Raw genomic sequence first — 26,763 nt, forward strand, 5'->3', positions numbered from 1 at the left:
AGTCATGCTACAACTGCTTACAAACGTGCTAAGCAAAAAATAAAAACGGACACGTTAAAAATAGCAGCCTGGAACTCAAACAGCCTACAACAACGGGCCCTTGAAATTAAAACATTCATATACAATAACAATATAGACATATTACTTGTCTCAGAAACACACTTCACTACAAAAAGCTACATGAAAATACCATACTACACCATATATGATACCAAACACCCCTCAGGAAAAGCGCACGGAGGGACAGCACCGATAGTCAGAAACGATATCAAACATTATCTACACAGCCAAGTTAATAAGGAATATTTACAAGCAACCACCGATACAGTTCAAACTAGCAGCAACTACTTCCAGCTGTCAGCAGTATATGTGCCTCCGCGACACAAAATAATATCACAAATATGGGAAGCATACTTCCAGGACCTAGAGGACAAGTACATCGCAGCGGGAGACTACAACTCAAAGCACACGCTATGGGGATCAAGAAACACTACACCACAAGGCAGCACACTGGAAAAATACATTAGAAATAATAACCTCAATATATTATCCACAGGAACACCGACACATTGGCCGACTGACCTGAACAAAAAACCAGATCTTCTGGACTTTGCAGTTACAAGGGGACTAAACACAAATAAACTAAAAATAACACCCAACCTCGAGCTCAGCTCCCATCATACACCCATAATAATTGAATACAGACACAAACCAATACACTATAGCAAACCAGAAACACTATGCAATAAAACCACCAAATGGCAAACTTTCAAAGAAATAATAGAAAGCAAAATAAACTACAACATCCCGTTGAAAACTCCTGAACACATAGAACAGGCAGTAGCAACATTGACGGCAACTATCCAAGAAGCAGCAAGGACAACCACTACACCCGAATTAACCAGCAGACAAACAATAACAATTCCGCAAGAAATACTCGACAAAATTAGAGAAAAAGGAAAAGCGAAAGCAAAATGGCAAAGACACAGAACTCTAAGAAAAACACCTAAACAAACTTGCAAAGGAAATAAAAAACAAAATAAAGGAGCACAACAATAACGAATTCGCAAAGTTCATAGGGACACTCTCTACACACGAGAACACCAACTACTCACTATGGAAAGCCACGAAAAAAATAAAGAAGCCAATAATACCCGTCCCAGCAATCAGAAAAGCAGATAACACATGGACAAGAAGCAACGAAGAACAAGCTGAAGAATTCTCCAACCACCTCTCCAACACATTCACACCACACATTATCAACAACAGCAACCTCAAAAGTCATACGGAGGAGGATGCGCAAACCACTATTATCACAACCGACAAGGAATACACCATACCTAAAACAGCAGCACAAGAAATTAGAAACATAATCGATAAAACAAAAAACAACTAACTACCAGAAATAGACCTAATCAATGGCAAAATCTTGAAAAACCTTCCGCCAAAAGCAATAAGACTAATGACAATAATATTCAATGCAATTCTAAGAATTCAATACTTCCCCAAACCATGGAAATTAGCACAGATCAAAATGCTACATAAACCAGGCAAAGACCCACACCAAACTGCATCTTACAGACCAATATCTCTGCTTCCAGTATTTTCCAAAATACTGGAAAAAATAATATATTGCCGGATAAAAACAATAATAGAGACAAAAAGACTAATACCGGATCACCAATTTGGTTTCAGAAACAAACACTCCACGATAGAGCAAATGCACAGGCTTATAAACGAAATAATAGTAGCACTAGAAAACAAGGAATACTGCACAGCCCTCTTTATAGACATAGAGAAAGCATTCGATAAAATTAACCATGAAAGTCTACTACAAACAATTAGGAAACAATTCCCGGAGCAAATACACCAATTAATAAAATCCTACCTAAGCAGCAGAACCTTCGTAATAAAAATCAAGGACACACATTCTCAAGTTAAAGACATCAAGGCAGGGGTACCACAAGGAAGCGTCCTAGGCCCAATACTATACACATTATACACGGCGAACATACCAACAACTACCAATAGCACAGTACTGATATTCGCGGACGACACAGCAATACTAGTCAGGCATACCAACCCAGAAACGGCAATCAAAATACTACAAGAACATATCACAAAAATAGGAAAGTGGCTACAAGAAAAACAAATAAAAGCAAACCCCAATAAATGCAACCATATTACATTCACGCTACGAAAAAAGATACCACCAAACATCCTATTGAACGGCACGCATATAACGCAAAGCATGTCAAATACCTAGGACTCCACTTAGATACACAACTCACATGGAAACTACACATCAAATCAATAGTAGAAAAAATACAGAAAACAAGGAGACAAATGCATTGGCTAACAAGCCGAAAATCCAAATGAAGCATAGAAAATAAATTAAAAATATATAAAAATGAGCCATATAAACAAAATAGAGATAATACAAGCTAATATCCTTAGAACAATAGTAAACGCACCATGGTACGTCAGAAATGATGACATACGGAGGGTCCTGGGAATCCCAACGGTCAAGGAAGAAATTAGCAGATACTCAGAAAAATACAAATCAAGAATAGCAAAAATATAAATCAAGCATAGCAACACACTCAAACCGGCTAGCTGCGGAAACGTACAAAACCATAAACATGGACTTCTGTCCATTCTGGCTAAAAAGGTAACGAGAGGATGGTAGCACGCTGGGGGTAGCCACCAACATGTTAATATAACTGTTAAAAAATTCTACCAAATGTCTAAATTCGACAAATTGTGAATTTCAATAAATAAATAAAAAAAACCTTGCGCAATAAGCTAATTCCTTTGTTTGGAGTACGTAAAGGCGACGGTCATAGTCGTAGCTGTTTTTCTTATCTTAACGAACTGAATTTTTTGGCTTTAAACGCGAAACCCCAAATTCTGCGTTCAACTTGCTGACCGCTTAAAATCCTTATTGCCAATTGTATCATCAGATGTTTCCAATGCAATATCATATATTCTTTAAGCTTTGGACACCATTGGCGTGCCATCCGGGGGATTTATGAGCGGACACAATTATTGGTTAGAAGATCGCCTAGCTTGCACCGGCCTCTCTCAAAATCGCACGTTGTTTATCGCGGAGCACAAACCAAAGAACAATACGAGATAGCGGAATCCGAACGAGGAGCATCCACCTTTTGAGTTTCGTTTTTTTATTGGACGCATGCGGCACAGTAGCATTATGTAATATCACCAAGAATTACCAGACGAAGTAAGCACGTGGATATCCTCCACAATTGACATAATCAGATTTACATTACCGGTTTTTATGATTGTGACGAACACTTCTTTTAGGATTTGGTGACACTTGGACTTTGTCTACCGGTTTCCTGCACCAAACACGATATAGCTACAATGCTAGATAAAGTCTTGCATAATAAAACTCTTTTTACCGGAAAACTTTTTACCATAAACTTCAGACTCCTGGAAGTCACTGATTTGGTGTATGATTATCAATGGCTCCTCTCTTCAAAGATGATCTCCATCATGTATGTAAATCTCATGCTCTTAATCGATAGTCCTAATTTCTATTCGCAATAGACATAGATAATAATATCATGATCGGCGTTCGAATAAATATCAAGTAGAAATTTTAAAACTTTGATTACAGAGGAGTTTTGCTATTATTGTTTACTACCGTGACAGCGGCCACTGTATACGATATTTACCGTCGAAACCATGTAAACAGCGAAAAGAAAATCATTGGGCTTTAAGATGGAAATACGGAGGGTAAGCGATACATACGATAATACCTGGTATTCCGTTAATGATTCTGAACGCCACGAGTTTATTTTATGGGAATCTATGTAACGTACGGTTAACTTTGAATAGAATTGAAGAATGTAAGAAAAGTAAAATGCAAAACCAGTGACAATGGACCGGCACCTTCGGAGTCCAGGCAACAAAATCACATGAACCAATATCTGCTCTGTTTTTCGCTGCTCAGAAATGTACGGAAAATATTTAAAGTGCAAAAGAGTGTTGGGAATGCTATGGATTATTCTCAGGCATTTGATCATGTTCAGGTTTCATGTTATGGGTACGAAATGGCGTACAATCACGCTTTAGTTTCATTAGTATATTCCGATTTTTGATATAGCACGACCTTTTTAACGACACCAATCGTGTATGCAGTTGACAAATTGCTTTACTACATGATGGGCGATGAAATACTTATGGAAATCAAGTAATCCGACGTTTTCGGTGAACACGTTTTTATTTATGAATGGTTTTCTGATGTCGCATATTTTCCTCAAGCAACAACAAAAATTCAGAGAGTACCATCTATAACAGAAAGAGAGAATATGCTCCTTCAAATAATTATGAAGCCATATATTAGGTATAGATGATTTTAATGTATCTTTGTGTTTTAATTTATGCGCGATGCTAATGCGATGCTAATGAAATAAATACATTAATTTCGAAGGTTACACCTGCATATTTCATCGTTATACTGATGGCGATATTGAATTTTACCTGGCATGATCATGTATCACCATTTCTTCCCTTTGAGCATCCAAATGATAGGTGTTCTAAATATTTGTGGACTAATATACTTTACATAAACAACTTCTACCATTAGAATAACGTAGTACGTATATTTTCTGAGATAATTCATTGCATACATCTTTCACACTACTAGTGTAGTATCGTGGAAATTTAGGTATAATTTTTTTCCTGATACTATTTATAATTTGTAACTTATTTAGGATAAATTAGTTATACAGATATTAATTAGACAGAAAACGATGTTTGTTTAATTTGGAACTAAATGTAACAATCTTACTCTAATTCGACCACTCTCGCACCTGAACAACGCCAACAACTCAATCTCTCAGCTACGTTAGTAATTCACGCAATTCGACAACGCTAACAACTCTACTCTTCGACTCCTCGATTTACTCTGACCTCTCGACTCACTTTCCTTCTCAATCAACAACAACTTTCTTAGATTCAAATCGTCTTCCTCTGTTGGCGTTATATTTTCCCCTCTCTAATGCCGTCCTGTTAGGTGACTTTAGTCACATAGGCTTTTTTCCATATGTAAACTAACGACCAAAGGACAGACGACATTGTTTTGATCGATTTCTAACCAGGCTTTTTCCTCACGATACTATATTAGAAAAGAATCGTTTCGAAGAGAAGTACTGTTTGCAATGTCTCATTTGGAATTGGTACTTGCCCAATGATATGCAGTTCTTCGTATTTGGCTGTTGTCTCCTAATGTTATCGATCACATGAGTTTGAAATTTGGTTTTGTACTCATTCATTGGCCAATTTTACCCGGCCGCTAAAATCGACTATTGCAGACATTATAATATTGCCATTGGTTTAGGCCTTTTTACGTTAGTTTCATCGATAGGATCATTCGTTCGGGATCATTCGATACACACTTAATTACCAGTCTTCGGAAATATACAAAATTTTTAACATTTTTTTTATTTTATAACATAGTTTATAACACAGGAAATATGTAAATATATGAATATTTACTTTCCTAGGATTGACGAACAATATAACACGAAGACATACATTTATATACGACCGTGGTGTAGAATATCGCCATGTCTCATAGGAATGGCCACATGTCACCTTCTTGCAAAATGGAATTACAAATTGCATTTATCAAAAGTAATGTTTACTATTTGGTCGTTAGACTTATATTTCTCTGCATCTTTCAATAATGTGATTAAATTTATGTTTCAGAAAAGCTTAATCGTCGGTTGGTCCTTGGCAATTTTATGTAATTGTTCGATTCTCCTCGGAGTCACGAACAAGAACATATCCTTAGGTCTCTCCGTTCTTTATTTGGCCCTCAGTAGAACAGGCTGGGCAGTAGGCATTGCCTGGCTCGTAGTTGCATGCACCACGAATAATGGCGGTAAGTCCACATTTTTCATGTCACTCATTAATGCGTTAATGTCATTCTTCTTGTTATAAATTACACCCAAGTATATTTGATACGTTTGTAGGTATCGTAAAGAAAATCTTATCACTAGATATTTTCGTTATTTTGAGTAAATTTACGTATGGTGTTTATCTTCTAAACCCTATTTTTGTACTTTCTGTTCTTTCTTCATGTTATTATCCTTTCTACGTTGATAACGTCACCATTGTACTTACAATGATGAAACTATTTCATTTGGACAATTTCGATGTAATATTACTATTATATTATGAAATAACAATTCTGTTTTTCGGGGTACCCTGTTAGTTACAATGGCTGTTTGTAGTTTTAGTGCTTCTATTCTCCTATGTGCAACAATTGAAATGCTGTTTATGTCACTACTGCGATTGTATAATAGTGCGCGAAGAAAAGCGAAGCGAAATAATTCTTCCTGAATTTTTCGCGTTCGTTATAGATGTATTTATGATGGTGATTATTATAACAAACGTATAACAGTTTACGGGAAATGTTCCGCATACCTGTTAAATAAAGATATGATAAATATACAAAAGTATAAGTGAAACGAAAATCGTAATTAGAAAGTGTGCATTAAACTCAAACGCATGTTATGTAATGTCGCTGTAATGTTCGTCAGTATGACTGTTTCCTCAAAATGCGTTTTTAGAGTTACACGTCACTTTCGTTGCCATGCACGATACTTAATTGTTTCATCGCATATCTACTGAAATTTATAGCTAAAGCTAAGCTATACCTTCTTTACATAAACACTTATATAAGCACTAAAAAGCCTTTGATGATTTTGTAGTTTAGATGTAAGATTAGCATGGCAAGGATATAACATTAACGTGCCAAGGACAAGATGGATATCAGAAGAAGAACAAGATGAATTTTATTTTACGAATTCAAAGATTCGTAAATTTAGGCTTATAAAAATTTGCAACTTTCATAACTCAAAAGTTTGATATTTTGAGAATTAATAAACTCGGAAGCTCGGAAATTCGGAAACTGGAAATTAAAAAATTTGGGATATCGAAATTTATAAAATCGGAAAATTAACTCTGTTAACGCCGCTGCGTCATTCATATAACCGAATATTTATATTTATATTTGCTATCGGATCCATAAAACAAATCGGAAATTGATATTACCAATCATGCTATTAACCGTTGAACCTGCAACGTTATGTTAGAGAAGTGGTACGTCCTTCGGAACAAACATAAAGAACAAGTGCATGAAACGTACGTTCTTCGGGTTACAAGCGACAAATACTTTCTTTTCTTTGTCGCATTCGCACGTGCAGACGTATTTTCTGGAAAAAGTCCAGAAAGTGATTTGATATTTTAAAACAATTCCATAAATCTGGAACGAAATGTCTGTTTAAAATCTTCAAATGCGTATGGACCCACGTAGTCTTTCTCAGCAGCTGAATGGAAGCAATTGTTGTATCGATCCTTAAAAACATACCAGCCACTACATAAGTTCATCCAAGATAGACTACGACTCAACAATATACGGCCCTGCCAAACCACCTATATTAAAAGCAATAAAACATCGCTTTAAGGTTAATTAGAAGGATACATCGAACATGCAAAGTCAACAGTATCCTCTTCGAAACCAAATATATGGCACTATATCGACGAAGGTAGTTTCCAAGTATAAAATACGCTCTGAAAGTCCCCTCCACATCACACAACAAAATATATAATTATATGTATATTAACAGTATATATATATATTATATGTGTATATGTATATTAACGGTTATATTAAATATATGCCCCGAATGAGCTTCTTTTTTTTGCACGTGGAGAAATCTTCATGACATTCCGTTTCTAATAATAATCGTCAGCAGCAGAGTAGTGTCGGACTCTCACCAACTAAAATTCCACAATGACCATCCCACGCGTATGACAGGAGTGCTCCAAGGACCTCTTACCAATTATGTTACCGTTGCACTCCCCTCCCACGTCCTCTTGATCGAACCAGTCCTAAAAATTTCCTGACTGTTGAATTTGGCTCTAGAGGTGATTATTGGACAGCCTCATATTTCTGTGGCCCGCTCAGCATCGTTTTTACGATCGCCTAGGGAGTCAATCTTTCGCCTATGATGTGCCGCAGGATGTAGCGAGACAACTCCCACTCCGGACAAAGTCCAGCGTGTGCTGCGCCGTGTCTCTGCCATTATCACGACCGGCACCCTTCAAATCTGATGGACCGTTGATGGAGATAAAGATGTGGCTGCCTTGGCGACAATGTATTTCGCCGAAGTGCCTAATGAGTCATCGATATCCCAACGATCCTTCCACCGAATGTTCTAGAAGAAGGTGTGCATGGCAACGATCACGTACGACTACAGCGTAGTGGGGATATCGAGGGGCAACAAAGGAAAAAAGGAACAGATCCCACCGAAAGTCAAATTGTAAGAGCTTCAGTCTTGGAAAGTCACGGCTGGAACTCAGAACCAAATCGCAGTCAATGTAAACTCAGAGTTCAAGAAATAAATTCTCTTTTGTATTTTTCTACATTTTATTTTTCCCTTCGTCTGAGCTACCCCTTTTTTATTTTACGTGACACCCTCCTCGATGCCCCGAATGAAATGCTGTCGCGTGATAAGAGATCAACGACCAAACGATCCTCACAACTCATAACAATTTATTATTAGCTACAAATATGTCATCTTCTTCACAAAATTAGAAAAATTTTTTTGAGAAACTTTAACAATGTCGAAGTTCCGATACTACATTGGAATCTCCATCATTTTATAATCTCTTATTTAGAAAATTTATGACGGTAGATACAGCATGTGTATTGTATACATTATATTTGGTCGTTTCACCTACTGCCTCGTCTCACGTCGAGGTGTAAACATTAAACGTTTACTAAAGCATCTTATGTGGAGCATAAACGTAACGAACACTCGTCCGCGGCCAGATGAGCATTGCAACGTCCGTCGTAACGTCTGTCGTTCCAATGTTCATGTGACGCCAGCCGTAACATAATGTAAAATGGAACATCTATCTACATTTAGAAAAAAAATGGAAACATCTCGTAGTATACGCGTATATTTCATGCAATCATTAGATTGTAAAATACAATTTAATTACCACCGTTGTTACATTATTCGATCAAATATGATAAATAGCATAATTATCTAATGCAGATGTAGAAATCAACGTATATTTCATATAGAAAGGAAACTGTATATAATGCATGGAATGTCAAAGAGAATGGTATATTTATCTAGAAATAACAAACCACCATATCAAATTTAATTTAATTTATACTTTTTATTTGTAGTTTTATATCTCTATCCGGGTAACTTCAACAACTTTCACTTTACATAATATATATTTTTGTTATATGTTACCTATAATAGTTGCATCCAGAACAAACATATATTTATAGTCTCTTTTTATATAAAATAATAGTTTCTAATTGGTAAGGATAAGGATTTTCTAGCTTTACATGATTTCAAATGGGCGTTCAGTTTTCCTCCACTACTTTGACGAAATGAATATTTTTCTTCGGAATCAAGTATTTGACTGAATATTATTACTATTCGCTTCGAGCGAAGAAAAACAAAAGATCTCGTTTTCTGATATAATTACAAACGTGTGAAGAATAGAAACCTGTTATGCTAATGACTATACAACCAACACACCATTTGGAGAACATCATTTTTTAAAATTTGAGCTGAGTCGAATAGGAATAGTTAAATTTCGCAATGCTATAAATAGTTAGATACATTGGGGACTAGGAGGTAAAAGAACTTTTAAGATACCTTGAAAAACTTCGTTCGACGAAGCTACTAAACGTCCATTACGATTGCGGAAAGAAAAGGGAGGCAAATAAATCGAAACATGCATAATTAATTACGATTCAGCAAGTTATACAGTCGGTTAAACTCAAAAAACATAAAAATAATTCTTGTGCAACCGCGACAGTTTAATTGCGTCGCGTTATGTCGCGATTGTGTCATATACATAATTTTTCATCGAATCAACCGTCGAAACAGAAGTGTATCTCTTTTCAAGATCAGTTGCTTCCATTACAGGATCATGTATTTCTGAAACCGTTTTTGCACACCAATAACGTACCACCCAGGGGATTCACGACTTGCTCCAAAAATTGCATGCCATTTCTGTGACAGAAAGTATGAAAGAACAATTCGATATCCCGGAACCCAAACGAGGAACATTCGCGTTTTGAGTTTCGACTTTTTATTGGACGTATGCGGCACAATAGCGCCGTGCAATATCGCATAAAATCAGAAAACAAAGTAAGTACATGGATATGTCAGTGTTTGCATCTGGAATCCATATATCCAACGATTCGAGTCGCAATGCTACTTGTAATCAATATGTAATCATCAGTATGATTTATACAGCAAATTAACGATGTATGTTACGGCCGTTCGCGAAGAGACGCGATCGCAAGGAGAACGCGTCAGAGAGATGCGTAAATTCTCGCTACAATTCTGATAATCGACGCCACGAATCAGTCGTTCCTTTGTTTCAATTAGGATAACAGAGATAGTTGAAATGATTGTAACACTGAATTAACAGAGTTAATATAAGCTTCTGTTTCCAACAATATTTAAAATTATAGCGAACACGTCAGAAATGATTTAACGATGATACAATTAGTTTGCTACTGTAATTCGACCCGTCTTTATGATATTTCTCGATGTATTCGTTTGACTAAGCGACTTTGACTTATTCGTCTGAACCGCTCAATGCATTCCAATTCTCAAATGATACTGATTGCCCTTCGATCTTTTCCTTTGTCTTCCTTAGGAGACGACCCCCATTACGCTCGGGTCTTGCAATCGTTCGCGCCTATGATCAGGTATACCACTTTCTTTGTGCTATCCGTTTTTTATTTTACGTGACAAAGTCATCACTATGATGGATGAAGTCATAATAATATTATGACTATGTCATAATATTTCATAATGAAATTCTTTTCCCCGGAAATCTTTTTTATACAGATTTGAGGCTGATCAAAATCTCCGATTAGGCGGAAGGTCGACGACCATCTCTCTACGAAATTCCAAATTTCATTATTGAAAGTTCGAATTCTTATCACCGATGGGGATACATGCTATATATCGCGATCTGCGTCCGATGAAAAATCGACTAGAAACTTAAAAATTTTGATTACAGAGGAGTTTCATTACTTTCATATGCTGCCATCATAGCAGCCAGGTTTCGATCAGTTAAATTACTATTCGGAAGTAGCTGTGTTTACGATACGCTTGGGTATTGAGAACACGATAGACATGGAAAATTAAAAACGTTGTCACCATTGCTAAAAGGAGCTTTCCCGCGGAAGCTGGTATCATAAAATTGCTTAGGATGATTCCTACGTTTTGGTCGTTTCGAATGGAACAATCGTTACTTTTTTTTGGACATTGAACAGGCGAAATTGTGATAGGACAAATTGTGGAGGAAGGTGTACTGCGTGTATTTTATAAAAATTTGCACTGCGGTGTGCCATTTTAACATCTTAATCGACAAGATGCAAAGGTGCAAAACAAAGGAAAAAAGATCGAGTCGACAAGATTTCAATCCAGTTCTGTGGATGTTCCTCGAAAATGCAAAAGACGGCGAGAAATTTGAACGATCTTAAAAGCATTCTTGGCAACTAGAAAACGGCACGGTCTTATCGATCAAATTATTTAATTAATTTTTTCATGTCCGTTTGAGGAACCAGTTCGACGAATATGAATCTAAGAAACAAGCGTTCGTTACGAGTAAAGGCTCTTGCGTCGAAGGAGTATGTCGACGAAGGAAAATATTTTTATTTGTTACGCGTATCCCTCCAATTCGTTGTCCGCAAGGTGGATGGGCGCGTACCCTATACAAAAAGCCAACTTGTTTGCAAGTCACTTAACTGATGTCTTCACTTGCACTCTCCCTTCCAGATGTCTTCTCCTATTGAGAATTTCTTATCTCTGGAAGTTACAGATTTAATCTGTCGTCTAAATCCCAGGAAAACATCAGACAACATGATCAGATAAGTAACAAAGGGATTCCCATAAAAGGGATTGCTCTCATCACTTCTATTTTTAATGCAATTCTTCGCCTTGAATACTATCCTAAGTCTTGGAAAACAAAGGGATTCCCATAAAAGGGATTGCTCTCATCACTTCTATTTTTAATGCAATTCTTCGCCTTGAATACTATCCTAAGTCTTGGAAAATATCATTGATTACTCTTATCCCTAAACCTGGAAAATCAATACACGAAACTAGAGCTCTTATTGCCCAATTAGTTTTTTACCCACTTTGTCCAAACTATTTGAGAAGATGCTAACGAAACGACTCCTTCCACTATTAGAGGATTTGAAAATAATGCCATTCTACGATAGAGCTTAAGATTCTTAATAGACGCACTTTGGTATGTTACCAACGAAACAATACATCGCGACCTTAAGATACCCACAGTTAAAGAAGAAATATCCAAATTCAGTAACAGATATAATATAAGAATTAACAACCACCAAAACCCATTAGTTACCCAATTACTAGACACGACGGACCAGATCCGCAGATTAAAAAGACAATACCCTTTAGATTTAAGCATTGGATTCAACGAGAATCAAACATACTATAAACTCTTGTAATCCGAGTTACAGCACCATGCCAAAATAATTTGCTTATAATTCTCTATGACAATTGATTGTAAAAAATGTCCCAAATAAAAAAAAAATTGTTACGCGTGAATTACGTAGAGGTAAAAGTCGATGAAATAACAAACCGGTCAAGACTTTACGCAGACATGCATATGAAAGTGGAATGTTAATTGGCCGCAGCCAGCGAACGTACACTCCTCGTCAAAAAGATAGTCGAGGTGTGCTATTTTTAGTTTCTCAATGACACATGTAAAGTTTTTCGTCTGTAACGTATAATATATAACGTTCGTTGAAATAATTAAAAATTTTATGAGGTTTAGTGTGTAACAAAAAATATTGTTCTATTTTAAGAACGAAATAATAACGCACTCTGCTAGTACGTTTAGAAATTGCTCAGTAGTTCATGATCTATCAACCAGTGGAGATTACAGTGCAATAATATATAAATTTGTAAATATGGGACGCGGAAAAAAATTAAACGAGTTTAAAAAAAAAAGCGAATTCTTGAACTAAAACAGCAACAGTTATCAGTAGCAAAAATATCGAAAGTAATAAAAAGAAGTCGTAAAGTAATACATAATTTCTTAAAAAATGTTCAAGATTATGACAAAAAGAAAAGTACTGGTCGGCCGTCATCGTCATCCGATCGTGATAAGCGAGCAATTTTACGTGTAGTTTCCAACTCGCAGTTAACAACGAAGCAAATAATGGAAAATCTAGTGTTAGTGCCAGTGTTTCAAGTGTTCGCCGAGTTCTACTACCCTGCAAAAATATTAAGAGACTAAAACTGAAAAAGAAACCTTCGTTAACAACGAAACACAAAGCAGAACGTTTACGCTTTGCAAAGAAAGAATGCATTGGGGGAAAAAATGAAGAAAGGTATTATTTTCAGACGAAAAAGATTCAACTTGGATGGTCCTGATGGGTTCCAATATTATTTTCATGACATAAGAAAAGAGACGATATCAGCAATTCGACGACAAATGGGAGGAGGCAGCGTGATGATTTGGACCGGCATCGGTTATTTCGGCAAGATAAGTATCAAGTTCATCAATGGGAGAATGAATAGTGTCCGATACATAAATTTAATCAAAGAACGAATAAATAATCATGCAGGACGCATTTCTGGAACTGATTACATCTTTCAACAAGATAATGCATCTGTAGCTTGCACGCTCCCCGGATCTTAATATTATTGAAAATTGCTGGGCAGAATTTGTTCACGGGGTATATGCGAATGGAAAGCAGTATCAACACGTACAAGAATTAAAAAATGCAATTGTACGCGAATGGGTTACGTTAAGTCAAAATTATATCCAGAAACTATATAAATCGATACCAAATCGTATAATAAAAGTAACAGAAAATAAACGGGATGTACCTATTATTAAGTAAGTATATATATTTGATAAGTAATTATTGTCAGTTACAATTTATGTTGCTTATTATTTTTTTATTGTACATATGCTATCATTTCGTTCATAAAATACAACAATTTTTTTTCTTACGCACTAAACCTCATAACATTTTTAATTACTTTCAAAGAACGTTATATATTATACGTTACAAAGGAAAAATTTTACATGCGTCGTTGAAAAATTGAAGATAGCACACCTCGGCTATCTTTTTGGTGAGGAGTGTAGCAAGTAAAATGATTGCGTTATTTTACATCACCAATGATGTGTCCTGTACCAAATTCGCATTATTGAGCTTCAATCTTATCGGAGAGCGTTGAGTCTCTCGAGCTCCATTCGCCATTCGAGCCCCGTTCAACGCAGTCGCATTTTCGATCGAACATAGTAAGAGCAGCAACGTACATTACTGCGAACAAGAGAACAAAATACATTCCCGTGGCTGCCGATATTCCTCAATAGTTAATTCTAATAATTCAAGTGTAAATCTCATTTCAAAGTATGAAGTGCGGGAGAATTTCGTGGATATGGTTATCCCTTCTATTTTTAACAAGCTTTTACGTGTCAATACAAGCGACTGCACTAGACCCGATAACCACGAGGAAGCTACTTCCAGTGTACGCGGTTTTGGAAAATGCTGATCTTCTAAATTCCAGCAGATGTCGGACCCAGATAGATGAATTTCGAAATGCGGTGGATAACCAGATACTTTGGGCTCTAAGAGGTTAATAGAATTTTAAGATATATAACCGAATTTGGTTCCACGAAGCTACCGCTAGTCAATTACAGCAAAAGGAAAGAAGGAAGCAAATTAAACGAAATACGTATAACCGACCGTTATTCAAAAAGATGTACACCGCGTTTGCGATTGTGCTTCGTGACATGTTCTCGGTGAACACGTTTGTACCGCGGAAAATTCCAATTAAAATCAAGAGAAACAACTCCTGTGCAACCGCGAGGATTGTTCTGATCACGATACCACAACGTTATTGTAAGATCGCGATTGTAAGATGCGCAACTTTTTATCGAGCCAATTCTCGACCTTGCGACTTTCCTTGTACATTGCATAAGAAACTAGTTCCTTCATACAGGTCGTGGAATAACTGCGATCGTCATCGTCACTGTTTTCCTAGTCAGGTGATGCTGTTGGTTTCAAACGATGCGCTTAATTTTCCCACCGCTTCAGATCCTCATCGCTAATTGCATCATGAGCTGTTTCCAATGAGATATCATGTGTTTTTTAAGCGTTAGATACCAGTGGTGCACCATCCGGGGGATTTGTCATCGGGAATAATCATTGGTTAGGAGACCAATATACTTGCAAGCTTTTCTCTGAAAATCAGACGGCACATCTATCGGAGAAAATACGAAAGAACAATTCGATATACCGGAACCCGAATGAAGAGTATTCATCTTTTGAGTTTCGTTTCTTTATTGCACGTGCGCGGCACAATAGCACTGTGCAATATCATATAGAAGTGGAAGACGAAGTAAGCAAATGGATATTTTAGTTTTTGTATTTCGAATGTATATCCCTAACGATTCAAGTTGCAATGCGATTCAAGTTTATGCAGTCAATTAAGAATTTATCCCATTAAAACAATATCGATATATGATATCATTAACATTAAAATATTTCATGAAATTTTTACGATCACGATGGAAAATCATAAATTTGAAAAACTGCGCCCATTTTAGGATTTGGTCACGCTTGGACTTTGCTTACCGGCGTCCTGCAGCATAGGCGATGTTGCCACTATGCTTGATAAAGTATTTCGTAATGAGACACTTTTCATTGGAAAGCTTTTTAATATACACTTCCAGTTAATCGAAGTCTCCGATTTGGTGGATGATCATCAATGGCTACTCTCTGCGAAAATGATCTCCATCATGTACGTAAACTTCAAGCTTCTAATTGAAAACTCGAATTTTTATCTAGCCAGATATATATTAGATACGTCGAGATATGCATCCGATAAAATACCACCTAGGAACTTTAAAATTCTGATTACAGAGGAGTTTTGCTATCGTTGTGTACTACCGTAATAGCGGCCACAGTATATGACGTTTTCGTTCATCGAAAGCGTTTAAATAAAGAAAGGGAAAAGTTTACGTTCGAAAGTGACAACGCGATAGGTAAGCTACATATACAGTGATACATGATATTAACTATTACTTAACACAAAACTGCCCTCACGTTAACAATCTTAATTATTTTTATCGCCTCGAGTTGGAATGGGAATCATGTGAATGTATGTAACGTACGGTTAACTTTAAATAGAATTGGAGAACGTAAGAGAAGAGAAACGCGAAACCGACAATGAGGAACTGGCACCCCCCGAATCGAGGCAGCTGAATCGTATCAGCGAACGTCTTCTATGTTTTTCATTCCTCAACAATGTAGAAAAAATATTTAAACCGGAAAAGAATGGTGATAATTTGCGAGTATTTTATGGCTTGAAAACGTTGACAATGATATGGATTATTGTGGGGCACATAGTGTTCTATGCATTTTATGTTCTGAGTAAGAAATTAATTTTAACGATGTTTTAATCATACTATTCCGATTAGTGTATCCGATCCGATTTCTGATCTACCATGAGCTTTTTTAATGCGGTCACTCATGTATACAGGTAACAGATGGCTTATATATATAATGGCTCAAAATGTACTCTTTCAAATTGTATCCAACTTCACATTATCGGTGGATGCATTTTTCTTCATGAGTGGTTTTCTGTTGTCGTACACATTTCTGAAGGAACGACGAAAATATCCGAGAATTCCGCCTATAGCAAAAAGGATGAACGAATTTTTTCAAAAGATTGTCAAACGATATATAAGGTAATAGTATAGTATCAATGCTTAATTAGTTATATCGATGAGATTTTGATGATAATAAAATAAATGTATTAACTTCGAAGGCTTACACCTGCATATTTCGTCGTTATATTGATAGCAATATTGAATTTTACCTGGCATGATCATGTCTCAGCGATTCTTCCCTTTGAGCATCCAAATGTTATGTGTTCCAAATATTGGTGGACTAACATACTTTACATCAACAACTTCTATAGGTGGGATGAGCTAGTACGTATACTTTCTCACATAATTTATTGCCTTGTTCGTGTTACTACAAAAGAATTCCTTTCGAAGAGAAATACTGTTTGCAGTGTCTCACATGGAGTTGGTACTTGCCCAATGATATGCAGTTCTTCGTATTTGGCAGTTTTCTTCTAACTTTATCGATCACGTGAGTTTGTAATTTCGTTCTTTAATTCCTTAGTTTTACCCGGGCTATAAATCGGCTGTTGCAGGCATTACAATATTGCCGTGGGTATAGGCATTGTTACGCTAGTTTCATCGATAGGATCACTATTTTATACGGGATACACTCTTAATTACCAGCCTACGTAAGCATGCAAAATGTTTAACATTCTTTATAACATAAGAAATTTGTAAATATACTTATATTTACTTTTCTAGATTGGACGAACAATATAAGACGCTGACATACTTTTATATACGACCGTGGTGTAGAATACCGCCATATCTCATAGGAATGGCCACATGTCACCTTCTTGCAAAATGGAATTACAAATTGCATTTATCAAAAGTAATGTTTACTATTTGTTCGTTAGACTTATATTTCTCTGCATCTTTCAATAATGTGATTAAATTTATGTTTCAGAAAACCTTAATCGTCGGTTGGTCCTTGGCAATTTTATGTAATTGTTCGATTCTCCTCGGAGTCACGAACAAGAACATATCCTTAGGTCTCTCCGCTCTTTATTTGGCCCTCAGTAGAACAGGCTGGGCAGTAGGCATTGCCTGGCTTGTAGTTGCATGCACCACGAATAACGGCGGTAAGTCGATATTCTTCAAATCACTGATTAATGCGATAATATCATTCTTCTTATTGCAAAAATACTTTTTGTCTAATGCGAAATGGTTAATGTTTTGCAAACTACACCCAAGTATATTTGTTACGTTTGCAGGTATCGTGAATAAAATCTTATCGCTGGATATTTTCGTCCCTTTAGGTAAATTAACGTATGGCGCTTATCTCATACATTGTATTATTATTTATTTGTTATATTCTTCAAATAATTATTCTCTCTTTTTCTATTACACCAATACGGTAAGTATGATAAGTTAGTTTCATTCGAACAATTCCAATGTAATATGAATCCTATATAATAATAACATATTATGTTTTTTCAGATCTGTACTGTAATCGCAATGATTATATGCAGTTTCACTGCTGCTATTGTTCTATCCGCAACAACGGAAATGCCGTTTTTATCACTCATCCGATTGTACAATAATGTAGAAAGAATGCAAAAAAACACATGCTAATACATATTTGTAAGCACCTCAATTAATAAACTAATGAAATTACCTCCCTCGATGCACTTTCTCTGCCTGTATGTTCGTCTCCGTCTCTGCCTGTCTGTCCCTCTCTCTCTTTCTCTCTCTCTCGAAATCTTGAAACATTTTAATTTATTATGATGTTCTCTGGAATCACAATTGGGAAAATAGCGTCTGTTGCTTAGCGTAAATGTCCAGCATTACACTGTATCGTATAGTATATATTATTAACGTATCTCTTTCTTCCTTTTTCTCCTCTTTTTTCTCATTTCTCTTTCTGCCTATTTTGTTGAAGTTATTCTCACTTCTAGGAAAACTCTACATATCTGCTCTAGTGTTTAGTTATCTTAATCCTCAAAGTCACTGGAAATCAATTTGAAGGGCCTCTTAGCCTCATAAGCCTTTTCTAGGAACATGTCATATGCACGGATGATGTACCGGGCTATAGACGGACCAGGTCTCGTAGTTATATAAATAACCATAAGGCTGTCACGTAAACTTGAGGGTTATATGATGAAAACAAGATAACGGAGCCGTAACATTTTTAATTTAAACTACTTTTTTATATCTTAATATTGAGGTGGTATATGTTATCCGTGATAATTGTCGTTGTCAGCTGTAGATGTCGCTGCTGGGGTACTGCTAATATTCTTCTATTTTGATGTGTGGAAGAGAAATAGGACTACGGAAGCCGGGAATCGAACCCGGGTCCCAAACGTTCGAAACCTAAGGCGCTACCAACTGCGCTACCATCTCCGTTATCAGTTAATGTCGAGTGGCGGTATTTGTTGTCGAGTACCGCTACAATATTAAAAAAATCAAAATTATATTTGTTATAATTGCTATATAAATATAAATTTGTTATAATTGCTATATAAATGCAAGCTGGAAGCAATCAAGACAAATGTGAACAAGAGTCCAACTAAACCACCAGCTATCCAAGTGACCACCTACAACAGGTTCTCAATACTGGAGACTACAGAAGACTCCACAAACACAACCGAAACGGTAAATAATCTCCATACCCAAAGAATTCCCCCTCCCCCGCCAATATTCATTGACGACGTTATCGACATCCAAACAATGATAAAGTCCATTGAAAAAGATATCAGCAAAGAGGACTACAAGTTCAAACTTCCACACATACCAACTCAAGCAAGAAAGACCTTTTCGTGTGGTGCTACGCAATATCCACCACTCAGACGACCTAGACGAACTAAAGTTCGAACTTCAAACACTTGGTCACGAGGTAACCAACATCAGCAACATTAGACATAGAGTTACAAAAAATCCACTATTGCTATTTATCGTAGATATAAAACAAAAAGGAAATAACAAAGAAATCTACAACGTCAACCGGCTGATGAACTCCATAGTTAAGTTCGAACCACCTCTTGTAAAGAAAGAGATAGTACAATGCAAAAGGTGCCAAAGGTACGGCCACACGCAGAAATACTGCAATCATAACTTCCGGTGCGTAAAATGTGCAGGTAGTCACCCCGCTGGCCAATGCACTAAATCCCCAGAAATCCCCGCAAAGTGCATCCACTGTCAAGGAGAGCACCCTGCGAACTACAAAGGATGCTCAGCCTATAAAACACTACATAATACTAAGTATTCAAAGCTGAGGCCCAAGGAGATAACCATACAAGAACCAAGACCCCAAAAACTCACCACACCATCAATATCCTATGCTCAGGCAACACAAGGAAACATAAACAACTCGAAAACCCACAGTGAACACTCAGAAAATAGTGTTCCCACCCCACAAAACACAGACAACTTCACCAGACTCGAAAAACTTATCGAAAAGCAAACTGAGCAAATTAACAACTTGCTGTCAATACTCACACTCTTCATGGACAAATTTATACGCACAGAAGCAAAATAAAACCAATGCGAATAGCTCTGTGGAACGCCAACGGTCTAACTCAGCACAAATTTGAACTAGAACTATTCTTAAAACAACAGCAAATCGACGTAATGCTCATATCTGAAACCCACTTCACCGACAAAAACTACCTCAAAATACACGGCTACAACTTCTACCACACCCAACATCCCAGTGGAAAGGCATACGGCGGTACCGGAATCATCATCAAATCCAGCATTAAGCACTACAAGCTTCCATCATTCCAGAAAGACTACCTTCAAGCCACAAGCGTAGCAATAGAAGACCGCCATGGTACAATCACCACCTCAGCAGTATACTGCCCTCCCAGACACTCGATTGCCAAAGAGAACTTCGACAGCCTCTTTGACGCCCTAGGCAATAGACTCTTAGCTGGAGGAGACTATAACGCCAAACATACCCAATGGGGCAGCCGACTTGTCACAGCAAGAGGCAAAAACCTCCTGCAAAGCATAACCACCAACAATCTCAACTACCTCACCACATATGAACCCACATACTGGCCCACTGACACTAACAAAATCCCTGACTTACTCGACTTCTTCATATCCAAAAATCTCTCGCCCAGACATGTCCAAATCAACTCCTCGACTGAACTCTCTTCCGACCACTCCCCCGTAATAGCAACAGTCGGTTCAGCAATAATCGAGAACCCACCTAATGGCCTTATTTACAGCCAACTCACCAACTGGCAGCTCTTTAGAGAAATCTTTAACCGCTCAACCTCTGCCTCAATCTCACTAAAAACAAAGGCAGATATCGAAACTGCCACAGAATACTTAAACACGAGCATAATAAACGCCATCCGCTCCTCAACACCTACTAAGACTTCTATCAGTAAACACGAATATCCCCATTACATATTAAACAAAATTACAGAAAAACGATGACTAAGAAAAGTATGGCAAACCCATAGAACACCGGACGGCAAACGCAAGCTAAATAACGCAATCAGGAAGTTAACCAAAACCATTAAAAAATACAAAAATGACTGTTTCCAAAAGTACCTCGTCAATTTGTCCCCTCTGCCGACTCCAACTACTCACTATGGAAGGCTTCCAGGAAACTCACGCGTCCCCCCCAAATAATCCCACCAATTCGCTGTCCGCAAGGCCGATGGGCACGAAGCCCTATGGAAAAAGCTAACCTCTTCGCCAACTACCTATCCAACGTTTTCAAACCTCATTCCTCTAATACCGCTCCTGAAATAACAGAATACCTGCATTCTCCCCTCCAAATGTCTCTCCCCATTAAACCTTTCACTTCTCTAAAGGTTACTGAATTAATCCATTGTCTGAACCCCAGGAAAGCACCGGGACATGATCAAATAAGTAACAAAGCAATTAAGGAACTACCTGTAAAAGGGATTGCACTCATTTCTTCAATCTTCAACGCAATTCTTCGCCTTGAATACTATCCCAAAACCTGGAAAACGTCACAAATTACACTCATCCCTAAACCCGGAAAACCAATACACGAAACTAGCTCCCATCGCCCAATTAGTCTTCTACCCACTTTGTCAAAACTATTTGAGAAGTTGCTAACGAATCGACTCCTTCCACTCCTAGAGGATCTCTGCCAGATCATCAATTCGGCTTTCGGAAGCAGCATTCCACAATAGAGCGTAAAAGGAGCGTAAAAGGAGCTGTAAAGGCGCTTAAGTCAGCAATATTTTTATTCGGCAGTCCTTGCCGGGTAATAGCGGATCAGGGAAGATGTTTTACAGGCAAAGAATTTCAAAATTTTTGTCAAGGTAAACATATTAAACTTCACTTAATAGCTAGCGGTGTTAGTAGGGCCAATGGTCAGGTAGAGCGTGTCATGGGAACCTTGAAAAACATGTTTATAACTGTGGAAACAATCTGATCTTTTATATTCTAATATATCTTACGAGCTAATTCTGAAATGCAGATTTTATCTTGCTTCGTAAATAACACTGTACTTTTTTATTAAATGTGAACGTACACGTAAAAACACGATGTATAAATTATATTCAATTTAAGAATAATTAAAACTTTAACAATTCTTTCCAAGAGAACGGCTGAGTTGCTACGACGCAGTTACCTTGAGACCTATAATCTTCACAATGAATAGAATACAATATTATTCATAACAAAAGAAAAACAATAAAAAAGAATTTGATCGTGAAAATTCCGCGATTCGCCACTTTAGTTAAGAAGGTGTAAAATAAGGGGAAGAAAATAAAACGATGCGACAAAGTGTCGAGTCGACGAAATTTCAAACAAGCTTGGATGTTTGTCAAAAATGGGGAAAACAAAGTAAACTTGAACGATCTTAGAAGCGTACTTTACAATTAGTCAACAATACGATTTTGTTCCCGTCAAATAAAAAGCATCCACGAGTAATTTTTTATGTCCCTTTTAGAATCTAGTTAGACAAATACAAATCTAAGAAACGGTCGTTCGTTACAGGATGAAAGCCCTTTCGTCGAAAAAATGCATCGTTTCAGGGAAAGATTTTTACTTTTTACGCGCGAATTACGTGACGGTAGTTCTTAGTTCAGCGTATAAACCTCAACCTTGAGACTTTCTTCATGCGTTGCACAAGAAACTGGTTTCTTAAGAGTTACGATCATGGTCGTGATAGCTTTCCCGATCAGCTGATGCTATTGGTTCCAAACAGTGCACTTAATTTTCACACTGCTTCAGATCCTTATCGCTAATTGCATCGCGAGCTCTTTCCAATGAGATATCATGTGTTTTTAAGCGTTGGATACCAGTGGAGTGCCATCAAGAGGATTTGTCATCCGGAACAATAATTGGTTAGACATGATTGCAAGCTTCTCTCTGAAAATCACATGCTGCTTCTATCTGAGAAAGTACGAAAGAACACTTCGATATACCGGAACCCGGATGAAGAGTTTTCACCTTTTGAGTTTCGTTTTTTTATTGCACGTGCGCGGCACAATAGCACTGTGCAATATCACCAAGAATTACCAGACGAAGTAAACACGTGGATATACACGAGGATATATGTCAATTTCACAATTGACATAATCAGATTTACATTACCGGTTTTTATGATTATGACGAATTCTTCTTTTAGGATTTGGTGACACTTGGACTTTGTCTACCGGCTTCCTGCACCAAACACGATGTAGCTACAATGCTAGATGAAGTCTTCCATAATAAAACTCTTTTTATTGGAGAACTTTTTACCATAAACTTCAGACTCCTGGAAGTCATTGATTTGGTGAATGATTATCAATGACTACTCTCTGCGAAAATGATCTCCATCATGTACGTAAACAGCAAGCTCCTAATTGAAAACTCGAATTTTTGTCTAGTCAGATATATATTACATACGTCGAAATCTGCATCCGATAAAATACCACCTAGGAACTTTAAAATTCTGATTACAGAGGAGTTTTGCTATCGTTGTGTGCTACCGTAATAGCGGCCACAGTATACGACGTTTTCGTCCATCGAAAACGTTTAAATAAAGAAAGGGAAAAGTCTACGTTCGAAAGTAACAACGCGATAGGTAAGCTACATATACAGTGATACATGATATTAACTATTACTTAACACAAAACTGCCCTCACGTTAACAATCTTAATTATTTTTATCGCCTCGAGTTAGAATGGGAATCATGTGAATGTATGTAACGTACGGTTAACTTTAAATAGAATTGGAGAACGTAAGAGAAGAGAAACGCGAAACCGACAATGAGGAACCGGTACCCACCAAGTCAGCAAAGCAGAATCGCATCAGCCAACATCTTCTGCGCTTTTCAGTTCTCACCAATGTAGAGGAAATATTTAAGATGGAAAAGAGTGAAGATAAACTACGCTTATTCTACGGTTTAAAAACGTTAACATTGATATGGATTATTCTGAAGCACATATTATTCTTCGGATTTCATATTCTGAGTAAGAAATGAATTTTAACTATGTTTTAATTTTACTACTCCGATCCGATTTCTGACCTACTATGTATTTTTTTAACACAGTCACTCATGTACACAGGTAATAAATGGCTTGTATATACAATGGACGATCACATACTCTCGCAAATCATAAGAAACTTCACATTATCGGTTGATACCTTTTTCTTTATGAGTGGTTTTCTCTTGTCATATTCATTTCTGAATTAACGACGGAAAGACCAGGAACTAGTTGTAAATGGAATGAATGAAGGTATTCAAAAGATTGTCAAACGACCTATAAGGTAAAGTATAGTATCGATGATTAATTAGTTCTATCGATGTGATTTCGATGATTATAGAAAAAATACATTAAATTCGAAGGCTTACACATGCATATTTCGTCGTTATATTAATAGCGATATTAAATTTTCATCATGTCTCACCACTTCTACCCGTTCAGCATGCAAATGTCAAGTGTTAAAAATATTGGTGGAATAACATACTTTACACCAACAACATCTATAGGTGGGATGAGCTAGTACGTATTCTTTCTCACATAATTTAATGCAAACATCGTTCGCGTTACAACAAAAAATTCGTTTCGCAGAGAAATACTGTTTGCAGTGTCTCACATGGAGTTGGTACTTGTCCAATGATATACAGTTCTTCGTATTTGGCAGTTTTCTTCTCCACGTGACTTTGTAATTTCGATTTTTAACCCTTTAGTGCCTAGTCGTACCTGATCTCTAATAACAATTACCTCAGGCATTACCATATTGCCATTGGCATAGGCATTGCTTGGCTACTCTCATCGATAGGATCACTCATTTACACGGGATAATTACCAGCCTACGTAAGCATACAAAATGTTTCACATTCCTTATAACACAAGGAATTTGTAAATATACTTATAAATATTTACTTTCCGTTTATATACTTATATTACTAATATTATTTATATTACTTTATGTTTCTCTGCATCTTTCAATAATGTGATTAAATTTATGTTTCAGAAAAGCTTAATCGTTGGTTGGTCCTTGGCAATTTTATGTAATTGTTTGATTCTCTTCGGAGTCACGAACAAGAACATATCCTTAGGTCTCTCCGTTCTTTATTTGGCACTCAGTAGAACAGGCTGGGTAGTAGGCATTGCCTGGCTCGTAGTTGCATGGACCACGAATAATGGCGATAAGTCGACATTTTTCATGTCACTGAATAATACGTTAATGTCATTCTTCTTACTGTAAAAATACTTTTTGTCAAATGCGAAATAGTTAATGTATTGCAAACTACAACCAAGTATACTTGTTACATTTGCAGGTATCGTAAACAAAATCTTGTCGCTAGATATTTTCGTCGTTTTGGGCAAATTAACATATGGTGCTTATCTCCTTAACCCTGTTATTATACCTTTGGCTTACTCTTTAAATTATTATGCTTTCTACTTTAATATCGCCACGGTTGTAAATATAATGAAATTATTTCGTTCGGACAATTTCGATGTAATATTAGTGTCATGAAATAACGTTTCTGCTTTTCAGGGCATTTACTCCGTTACAATGATTGTTTGTAGTTTCAGTGCTTCCATTCTGTTATCCGCAACAATCGACATGCCGTTTACATCACTTCTGCGATTATTTATTAGTGCACGAAAAAGAAGTTTGTAACAATAACTTAGATTGAGTCGTCCAATTAGAAAACTTATGACAGGAAGTTAGCCTTTTAAGTATCGAAATATTGAAAAATATCATATATCTTTATGACAGTGATCTCTAAACTTATTGAAATTGATTGTATAATATCATTTCATGGTTCGCTATTCATAATGTTATTTAATTTAATAAAATACCAGGGAAGAATAATTAGTTAAGAGAATCGCTGGTGCAAAAGTTTTCCACGTTTTTCATTATTAACGAGGATATTGTAGATAAGAAAGTGATTTGGAAGACGAAAAGAAGCTCATATGCAAACAAATATAGATCACTGAAAGAGGAAAGATTATATGCTGCAAGAAAGAGATGCTGACAAAGATTATTTATCAGCAGAGTAACTGTCAGACTTAATTTAAACGGATGGTATATAAATTAAGTGTTTGATATGGTATCTCAATTTGAACGTAAGAGCAAATTTATCCGAAAAAAACGTCCGATGCCATCTTGGATGAGACATGTTGGCATGGATGAGACTCGCTGATTGTTTAATTAAATATTTTCGAATTTGCGAGAATGGATGATTTATTGTCATTGGTCATACTCGATTACGAGTGATGAGACTACTGCTACTGGTACCTGGGTTCTTCAACGACTCGAAAAATTCATGCCAGAATAAGAAGTGATGAAAAGGGAGAAGAGGGAAGAGTCACAAGTCGCTGATCATTGCAGTAAACTGTTAATTTCTAAGCGATGGAATAAGTATTCAATGGCTTCATAACGAAATTATTGCTAGGAGGGTCAGGATCATGTAGGTTCAACTATAAAAATCTCCAAAAACGTATCTATATAAATGGACAATAATACGAATATAGAATATAAAACAAAGTATACTAAGAAATTCTGCCCCGGTTTATTAAATTTAATCTACAATAAGGTATGGACATTAGCACGGAACAC

General features: G+C 36.7%; 2 protein-coding genes and 1 pseudogene across 11 annotated transcripts in view; 2 read left to right on the plus strand and 1 right to left on the minus strand.

Moving 5' to 3' along the window:
- LOC100642239 (monocarboxylate transporter 10) overlaps positions 1-26,763 on the minus strand; it is a 310,901-nt gene that overhangs the window by 154,545 nt on the left and 129,593 nt on the right. The window lies entirely within an intron of this gene.
- Positions 13,158-18,385, plus strand: LOC100650394 (nose resistant to fluoxetine protein 6). Of its 4 annotated transcripts, XM_048404623.1 has the most exons (14): positions 13,158-13,453; positions 13,527-13,965; positions 15,232-15,476; positions 15,685-15,878; positions 16,001-16,122; positions 16,268-16,510; positions 16,620-16,827; positions 16,908-17,073; positions 17,157-17,236; positions 17,301-17,396; positions 17,470-17,599; positions 17,675-17,849; positions 17,982-18,124; positions 18,208-18,385. In XM_048404623.1, exons 2-14 carry the CDS (start codon positions 13,950-13,952, stop codon positions 18,340-18,342), a joined length of 1,953 nt encoding a protein of 650 aa, XP_048260580.1. In that variant the 5' UTR covers positions 13,158-13,453; positions 13,527-13,949; the 3' UTR covers positions 18,343-18,385. The 4 variants fall into 4 exon arrangements, with proteins under 4 accessions (XP_048260580.1, XP_048260579.1, XP_003394505.2 ...); XM_048404622.1 differs by having other exon boundaries at positions 13,158-13,965; XM_003394457.4 differs by lacking the exons at positions 13,158-13,453; positions 13,527-13,965 and adding an exon at positions 14,011-14,710.
- On the plus strand, positions 22,851-25,821 carry LOC110120344 (annotated as a pseudogene).

Source organism: Bombus terrestris, chromosome 3 (assembly GCF_910591885.1).
Source record: "Bombus terrestris chromosome 3, iyBomTerr1.2, whole genome shotgun sequence".
Classification (NCBI taxonomy): Eukaryota; Metazoa; Arthropoda; class Insecta; order Hymenoptera; family Apidae; genus Bombus; species Bombus terrestris.